The sequence below is a fragment of the Nuphar pumila genome, chromosome 5, assembly GCF_984573655.1.
Source record: "Nuphar pumila chromosome 5, dmNupPumi1.hap1.1, whole genome shotgun sequence".
In the NCBI taxonomy this organism is placed as follows: Eukaryota; Viridiplantae; Streptophyta; class Magnoliopsida; order Nymphaeales; family Nymphaeaceae; genus Nuphar; species Nuphar pumila.
Genome location: NC_143253.1, coordinates 129,165,032 through 129,174,685, shown reverse-complemented (window position 1 = coordinate 129,174,685; position 9,654 = coordinate 129,165,032). Strand labels below are relative to the sequence as shown.

The 9,654-nt window shown below is 36.3% G+C and overlaps 1 protein-coding gene across 1 annotated transcript; it reads left to right on the top strand.

Annotated features, from left to right (window-relative positions):
• Window positions 1-3,861: 3,861 nt before the first annotated feature.
• Window positions 3,862-9,156, top strand: LOC149838680 (protein PHOSPHATE-INDUCED 1-like). The gene is made up of 3 exons (XM_090008296.1): window positions 3,862-4,021; window positions 4,086-4,438; window positions 9,001-9,156. Exons 1-3 carry the CDS (start codon window positions 3,862-3,864, stop codon window positions 9,154-9,156), a joined length of 669 nt encoding a protein of 222 aa, XP_089864422.1.
• The last annotated feature ends 498 nt before the right edge of the window (window positions 9,157-9,654 follow it).

Below are 9,654 nucleotides of genomic sequence, written 5' to 3'. Positions count from 1 at the left end.
TTCCTTTCTCCTTCCCTCTTCCCTCATTTCTCTCTGCGCCACTACAGTAACCCTCACTGTCTTCCCTACTTTTGTTGCATGACAATGATTTTGTGTCATCGCTGACCACCCTCGCCATCAGTTCCTCTGCTTGCCGAACATCAGTGTCATACCATCGGGAGGCCCAGCTTGTCGAACATCATTGCCTATATAAATGTGCATTGCAGGTGCGTAGCAAAGCAAAATGTGTGATGCTTAATGCTAAGCATCGCATGCGGCTTAAAATGTCATGTGAAAAGAAACAAGAAAAATGCAAATGCAAAAGCATGCAAATCGGGTAAATACCTGTGGTGAGTAAGTGATGCAAGCACATCATATGTTATTTACTTTCTTGGATGCAGCATTTTTCTGCTCATACACTCACTTAGTTGTGGATATTTAGGACTGTTTTGCTGGAGTTTGGAGATCATGCTGAGCATGAATTGAATGTATAGGAATAGAAGTGCTCTTATTTTTGTAGTTCAGAGACCATGCTAGTCATGAATGTAGTTAGCAGGATATTGGAGTATGTTTGTTGCAAGTATATGTTTGACATTATTGTAATATGAATGATTGAATGTATTGCAATATTTGACATGACTATCCATGCTTGCATGAAGTTATTTTCGAGTTGATTATGCATTTCATGTGAAATTATATCATGAAAACATGCTTAAAATAAATGTATCATGTTTGTAAATGTGATTTCATCTTTCTAAATATCCTGTGATGTGTAAATATGATGTGATGGTGTTACACACAAAAATATTGAATTATCAATGCATCATAATAGTTCATGGAATTGCAATTTATGTTAAGTATGTTTGTGGTAGAGAGGGAAAGAAAATTTATGCATTAACTGAAACAAAAAAATTGCTCGCCAACAATCACCAAACAAGAATTTCTAACAGATTTGTAAATCACAACAAAGTGTTAACCAACTCAACACAATCAACAAGCAAAATGAAGACTTTATGACCTACAATATGCAAATTATAGCAAACCAACAAGGAGAAATTAGTCATTTCATTCCCATTAACTTGGAAAAATGCAATCTACTTTGTAATTTCATCTGAATGTATGGAAAACTACTTTTGCTTGACAGTAGTTTTCTTGGAGGTGAATGACATCATATATATATATATATATATATATATATATATATATATATATATATATGTGTGTGTGTGTGTGTGTGTGTGTGTGATATATATATATATCAAATCATTACATCCACCATTAATGCATGATAAATTAGATATTTTCTTCATCATAGCATTATTATGATTCTCTTTTAACTGGTTAAGGTAATATCCGTAACATCATAGGACAAAATGACTGTAAATCGTAAATGAATGTATTGTAGGATAGTTGATAATAAGAAATCGCTTGAATATATGGATGATGTTGACAGTTTTATTGAATTTGCAACGGCAAGTGTCAGTACAGTAGATTCCACTGGTCGGATCAGGTGTCCCTGCACGATGTGTAAGAATAATCGATTTTTAGAACCTCATGGCATTAGACATCACCTATACAAGAAGGGTTTTGTCAGTGGTTATCAGAATTGGATGTTTCATGGTAAAAAATTTTGAAATAATTTTGATGCATGGGTTGATGTGGTGCACAATAATCCATATGTGAATTTGATATTTGATGTTGTGGAACCAGAACTGGGTTCTGCTATGGGTCCTAGTGATGTATCAACTGGGATAGAGGAAGAAACACCAAACGATGCAGCTAGTAGATTTTATGACTTACTTAAAGATACTGATGAGTCATTGTGGAATGGTTGCGATAGTCATATTATCTTAGCTATGGTCGTTATTCTTGTGGTAAAAAACTCTTTGAATGTCTCCCTCAACCGTACCAAGTAGCCTCCAGCTTTGCCTTGTGAAAGGGGGCGATCACATTGAGACGGGAAGGCCATGACCACATAGGCAATCTCTTGGAGTTAATTTCTTATAAAAACTTGGATTGCATGTGAGGCATGAAGTATGAACCAATATGTTCTTATTTTTTTCCCTTCTTCAGTTAGTTGACAAGTTCCATTTAATACTATTAAATTGCTTCAGCAAATTTAGCTTTCCATTCCTATTAATTTCTAAGTGCAGTTCGCCTGTTTCAGATATATTGAGTTCAAATATTTAAAAAAATATAGTATCGAGGCAAGGGTGTTGTAAGAGTCGGTGACCAAATTAATGATTTCTTTATTTTAGGAGATTTTTAATATTCTACTAAGCTTCAAAGGAAACTGCATCACTTGTGAGTTGTACTTTTGCCTCTTTGGTTGAACACACATTGTTATCATTTTCATAATTTCTTTACATGTTTAAAGACAATTTTGGTTATTAATGGGAAAAAAGGTTAACCCTTCACAAATTCTAGAAAACTTGGGTTTTATTTGGATAATAGGACTTGTACCATTGAGCAGCAAATAGTAAAAAGGGCTGTTTGTGATTTCATTTGATGTCCTTTTGGTGGTAACCCTTTAATTCATTGCGAGTTGATAGTGTTGCATCAAATCCTGGACAGAATAATCGCTAACTTTGCTTTTTGCATCCTATCTTTAGCTCTCTGGAGTATAGGTAGGTCGGCTGGTGGGACAAGGAAAGAAGTTAAAGTATCTAAATCTTGTAACTTAATCACATTTCCTTTTGTTATTGAAAAATGTGAAAATGGCAAAGTTAGGGAGAATCCGACGGTTGGATTTGAAAGAATCTTTTAGGTTCATTTTCTGACTCAGATGAGTTAAAAAAAAACAATGCAATAAATTGGTGATGTATAGAAATTTTTGAAATTTACGAAGATAGGGTTCAAAACAAGAATAGGCCAATTATATATTAAAATTTTATTTGGGTGGTGAAGACAGTAGAAACATTACAACATTCTTCTTAGCTTAAGAGTACAACTAGCTGCTAGCATAGCACATAGCGTCAATTTTTTGGAAGCCAAGCAAGAGTAGAGTTCTCAGAAACTTGAGCGTGTACTTGACTGAACCACATCTTATAATTTAGGGAAAATATTGGCTACTCTTGATAGTACCATATTTTGTAGCAAAAAATCATAGGTGTAAGTTTTATTTTCTCATTCTGGCCTGTATAGATGAGTTTAGTATGGACCATTTCATGGTAAGTGAGGTGATTTTCATCTGTTATCAAGAAAAAAAAAGAACTAAGCCTATTTTTAGAAATTATGGTCTTTATTTGGATAATAGGACTTGCACCATTTATCACAAAATAGTAAACCCTGTGGCTGACTTTGGTGCCCTTTTAGAGATAACCCTTCAATTCATGGCGAGTTGATCCTGTTACATCAAATCCTCAACAGGATAATCACCAACTAGACCGAGTGGTTTTGACATAAAAACATGAATTTCTTAATTGTGAAATTTTGGTGTATTATCAACTGCTGATTTTTGCTGCTTTTAAAAGACTCCTTGTACAATGCAATCTGATAATCTAAAGCATATGATTTTAACTAAATGAACTGTATAAACATATCTGCAGAGATTGAAATAAAAAAATCAAGAAAATGTGAAAAATATAAGATGTAGTGGAGGGCACCCAATGTTAACCCTATAGCTGTTTATGTTCACTCCAGTTAAACTGCTTTAGTGCAGCCAACCCCTCTTGTGCTCACTTACCACAAGGATGCCTTGCTCCATGGCAACCTCCCCCTCAGTATTGTTTGGTAGGGGCAGTTCACAGCTGCTCAGGGGTCCATTGTGAGTGACTTTCTCAGCTCTCTCAACCAACAGAAGGAGATGAGCCCTTCTGTGTTATCATGGTGGAAGCTCATAGAAGGTACATGGTCAAGGCAGGCAAACTCAGTACCGCTACAATGGTGCTAGGAAAACAGGTCTTGGACAAGTACTCATTAGAAAAGTCACTCAAGAGGGCACAAATAGGTGAGCTAGCTGCCAAGACTGCCACTCCTAATGGCATCACTTTTATCCTCACATCCAAGGATGTTGCAGTGGAGGGATTCTGCATGAGCAGCTGTGGCCTCCATGACTGCTCCTCTACCTAATGCTTTGAAGCAGAGGTTTGCTTACGTTTGGGTAGGTAACTCTGAGACCCAATGCCCAGGACAGTGTGCTTGGCCATTCCATCAGCCCCTCTATGGGCCTCAGGCCCCACCTTTGGTGGCACCAAATGGTGATGTGGGTGTGGATGGAATGGTCATAAACATTGCTAGTATGTTGGCTGGTACTGTTACCAACCCCTACAAGAATGGTTTCTTCCAAGGCCCAGCTACTGCTCCTCTAGAAGCTGCATCTGCTTGTCCAGGAATACATGGTAAGAATGCATATCCAGGGTATGCAGGGGACTTATTGGTGGATCCAAGCAGTGGTGCGAGCTACAACGCGAACGGAATCAATGGGCGTCATATCTATTGCCTGCACTGTGGAACCCAGGTACCTCTGGTTGTTTTACCCTTGTGTAGAGATTAAGGGAGAAGAAGATTGGAAAGAAGATGGTGGTGTTTTCTATAAACGTTTGTTACATATAAAACGTGTAATCTGTTTTACAGCTTGGTTTCATTTTTTGTGTTCTGTTGTATGATTTAATTGGTGAAGTTTTTCAATAAGAGTGACTAATGTACTACAGATTGATTCTTAATACAATAAGCATAATAAACTGTCAAATGTGACAATATAACTGTTTATGTTAACTCCAATTGAACACACAATAAACTACAAGCAAGATTAGGATGAGTGAATGAGAGGAAATAAAATGGCTATTAATACAACTGGGGAATCACAATTTGGTATGCTAAACAAAGAGGGTAAGTGAAGCAGCTGATGGCTGAGGGAGTTGTAAAATAGTATGCTTATAAGCAGACAGACCAACAATGACATCCTTCCGCTGTCACAAATCTTGTTATGGGAATTTTCTCGACGAAGGCCAGAAATCTCATAATATGTTTTTTGAGAAAAATCTTGGAAATTATCTTGGCATATATAAAATCTAAAAGTCTAAAAATACAAGAAAAAATATAATTATAAAATTTGGTTTGCATGTCACATCTTCATTGTCCGATAACACACGTATGGAAGAATGTGATCCAAATGATATACCAAGTGGATGGCCGCCCAATGAAGAAGAAGACGAGGAGGAGGAAGAAGAAGAATATGAAAGTCAAATAAGTGATGAAGAAACATACTCAAGCTAGGAAAATACATCTTGTAATACATATCACATCACTTTCTCAAATGCACCATCTATTTTAACATTATATCTTGCATATTATGTTACATTTCGTGCATACTTATCTTGTACATGTAGAGTTCATGCATAGTTATAAAATTGATTCATGTAGGACCTTTAAATCTTTACATTTCATGCATATGTCATGTCTATGTATGTCATGCTAAGATCAAGAGTTATGTAATTGATTCAAATAACATTTTTATTTGCTAGAATATGGTTCGTGGAGGTCACAGTGGTCGTGCACCCAGTGGTCGAGGACCAAATAGAGGTTGTGGGATAGCATTAGGTAGATGTCTTTGTGTTATATTTAAATATAGTCATTCATTATGTTTTTGCTTATATGTTGATATAAAAATTATTACTTGTTAATCGTCTTTATAGGATGTTAGCTCAGTGAACTCCAATCTCAGCCTTCATCTTTATGTACAATTTTGATAGGTATATCATTTAAATAATTATATACTTGATTAGTTTAAATATGCATTGTATAAATTTTTAACTCATTATTTTATAGATGATGTTTCACCTACACATGACCCACCTACACCAGCTACTCATACACATCACGAGTCAACGTTGGTTGGTATGTATAGTTCCATAATGATTAAAGTTATTTACTCAAGATGTAGATATAATGTGTACATGGATTTTCTTATTTTTGTACAACAGTTTAATAGAGTCGTACGGATTCTGGGTCTTTTCAGTCTGACACACGACGACTCATTGAAATAGTGTATATTGATAGTCGACTGTAAGTATTTCATTGTCACTTGTCCAATACTTATCTTATAAATAGTGTATATTGATAGTCGATTATTAATGTTTACCAATTCATATACAACACGCGGTTCGAACCACAAGAAGTGGTTCGAGAAATTAGGAAGTCACTAGTTCAACATCTTTCAGGATCGGTCGCTCAATGGAAAGAGTACCCGAATGAAGTGTTTGACAAATTATGGTCCTCATTCATGGTATACAATCGTTTATCATAGCTAATGTGTTTCATATTTAATTTTTTGTTATAGTCATGTGTATTAACTTTCTGAAATTATTTGTAGGTTTTGAATCGCTTCGCGACTGCGAAGGAGGAAGAGGAAGACGCGAGGCTAGTATGACAGAAGGTAGCTGTCAGTCGATTTGCCAACGTGCTTCACAATATGAAGACTGCAACAATAAAAGCTATTGGTGGGATATATGATCCACTGCAGTGGAAGGGTCATGACCCTTCTACTATCAGGACAGATTATTGGGATGCAATATGCGATAAGTGGGCTAGCCATGAATTTCGAAACTGCTCAGCAAAGGCTATACAAAACCGAGCGAAGATGCCCGATGCCCATTTACACACAGGTGGTTCTAGGACTTTTGGAAGCAACCAGAAAAAAATGGTAACTCATCATATATATATATATATATATATATATATATATATATATATATATATATATATATTATCAAATTTATAAATATTTCTGCATACTTTCTAATTATTTTTTTTTATCATTTAACCTTGCAGGAAGCCAAAAAAGAAGGCCATGTGCCTTACAAGGATGTATTTGTTGAAACGCATAAACGTAAGAGCACGAGAAAGTTCGTATTAGAGAAGGCGAGAGCGACAACAATATGTATTTATTGTATTAATAAACATTATAATATACAAGTTATCATGAATTACATCATCATAAATATTATAATTCTTAATTATTAATTTATACTGTAATCATTACTTTATAGGAGTCATACGAGCAGTAGATGGTAGAGCAATATGGCAGTGACTCCACTCAGCATTCGCCTTTTGATCTTACAGCATGGTTGACTGCAACCGGTGAACCCAAAAAAGGTTGTGTGTTTGAGTTTGAGAGTAATATGAACACCACAACAGTCGTTGCCTCTTCCAGCCAAGGCTCTCAGAGTTCTCCCGCCAGCATCAACTCTCAGCGTCCGGTTGACCCTGCTATTTCTTAGGATGGTGTCTGCCAGCTTCTTCAGGACATAATGTTTGACTTTTTACATGAAATCATTTCTAACCTTGTCCATAATGAGTTGTGCAACTTTTTTTTTGATAGGAAAACTTCGTCTGCCTTCAACATGAGCTACGATGCCCGTCAGGTACATATAACGTTTATTTCAATACATATCTAAATTTTCATGCCATTAGTTTCATGTTGTTAGATTTCAATACGTATATGCCTATAATATTTCATTATGATTATATTAGTTGAATTTCACTATTCTTTAATATGAGGCATTGACACAACCTCTCAGAATCTCATAGCCAATTGACAATGGCTATCAACTCAGAACCTCAACTAATATTTTTAGGGACTCTACATGTACTGTTTGTTGGCCTCTGAATTATGTTAATGTCCTTCACTTTATTGCTAGTCTATGTGTCATTCAACCATGTTACTTTGATTGTCTTAGATTAGGTGTATTGCATATAATTTATTTTATTATATTTTGTTTATCAATACTAACATTTCGGTTCTCTTGTAGGATGCTCGAGATAATCAGCGTAGAGGAGCTGATGAAGGCATGGATGGAGCGGTAGTTTGAGACAATGAAGAGGATGATGCTCCGAATCTTGGCGAGGAGTAGCTTCATGTGTTGAATTTGTTTCACGTACTTGTTGTTTTAAACAAAACTCTTTGTATATGTTCACTTATAACTAATTAGAACTTGACGAGGATTATATTGGGTTGTTAAATTTGTTTCACCTACTTCGTATATGTATTTTTTATGTGTACCCTGTCTTTTATACACAGGTTATATAAATTGTATAACGAGAATTTTTTTCTCGATATTTATATTTCAAAAAAATTGTTTTATTTTTTTAAAAATTTTACAATGGATATTATCCGTCACTAATATTCAATGATGGATTTTCTGAAGAAATTTAGTCGCAAAATGGCGACGGTATTTTGCCGATGAATAATATCCATCACAAATTTAGCGATGAATATTTATCTGTCTCGAAAATTGAATCAGTCGATATTTTGCGATGGAATGTAATCCATCGCTAATCTGTCGCTAACTTAGCGATGAAATTTAGTGATGGATACGTATTTGTCGTTAAATTTTTGTGATGGATTAACGACGGATCTGTATCTGCCACAAAACCAAATCAATGCTTATTTAGCGATGAACACACGATGAATCATAGTGTTTGCTAATCCATCGCAAATTAGCGACGGAAGTAACAACAGATAAGTTCTGTCGCTAATTAGTGATCAAGGAATTGTGACATATGTTGTCCATCGCTAAGTCGTCGCCAATCCGTTGCTAAACAGTTCAGCGATAGATTTATGACGAATTAACGTTGGATAGCATCAGTCGCTAATCCGCAGAATTCTTGTAGTGATAGGACTTTCAATCTCAACTATGTTTTTTGGTATAACAGTAGCATCTGCCCTGTGTCTCGACATGATATTTGTTGTGACATCCCATTTGTCTACACTAAAGTGAGAGTGAGCCATCCTCATCTGTGTCACATGCTTCCTCAATTTCAATCTCTTCATCACAGACAGAGCTCCAAAACTCCACTGCTTGAAGGTCATAGGTTTTTCATCATCTTTTATGGCCTTGGAAGTCAACTTAAAGAGGCTTGGCATGTAAGCACCTCATAGTAGGTAGACGAGATAGAGACCAAGCACTCAAATGCATATTGTCTTATTTCCACCTCCTTTGAAAGTGCAGTCTCACATATAACCTTCATTATGTAATTCCTCTCCATCTCATTTTCAAAATTTGTTTGCGCAAAATCCAGAGCATTATACAGAGATCTGGTTGCAGAGAGCCTGACACTGCTATTGGTGTCATTTTGGCTCCTTCCTTGAACGACAACAGTGAGAACATGATTAACCTGATTCTGTTCAAGGTCTTGGGGGAAAATTTCTTCACAGACATAACCAAGGGTCTCTAAAGTTGCCTGCTTCAGCCAAGCAATAACATTTTCTTGCTGATTTGGATGGGGGAGGTCATGTTAGCAAGAAGATGACCAATGAGCTCTGGCCACTCTTTCTTGGGAATCTCGATTGAAGCAATCTTTGCGATGACCTATGAAGAAGTGTGTCTTGCTTCTTGGGCCGATAAGGCAAGTGTTATCAATAGCATGTCCTTGATCTGCGACTTGAGCGAAGGATCAAGAGCAACCCATTTTTGCAGAAGCTCTTCCTTCCTGGCAGCCTCCTTTGCATCCAAGGAGTTCTTCAGAATGATACCTGCTAACCTTCTGCTCTCCACAGGCTTTTCCTCATTAGAGAGCTCAAAGGATAGTGAAAGAAGGAAAAGTGAGAGGTTTTGCTCTTGGAACTGTTTCAGATTATCTTTAGCAATCTTACGAACGTTTTCATCAGTAGATTGTGCATTCAACAGAGCCTAAGTGACCTCCAACGCCATTCTTATATGAAGCAAATAACAA

Coding starts and splice junctions, on each gene's coding strand:
- LOC149838680 (XM_090008296.1), top strand. CDS start 3,862: ATGGTGCTAGGAAAACAGGTCTTGGACAAGTACTCATTAGAAAAGTCA. Junction 4,022..4,085: donor GGGATTCTGCATGAGCAGCT/GTGGCCTCCATG, acceptor ACGTTTGGGTAG/GTAACTCTGAGACCCAATGC. Junction 4,439..9,000: donor GCCTGCACTGTGGAACCCAG/GTACCTCTGGTT, acceptor CGCAAAATCCAG/AGCATTATACAGAGATCTGG.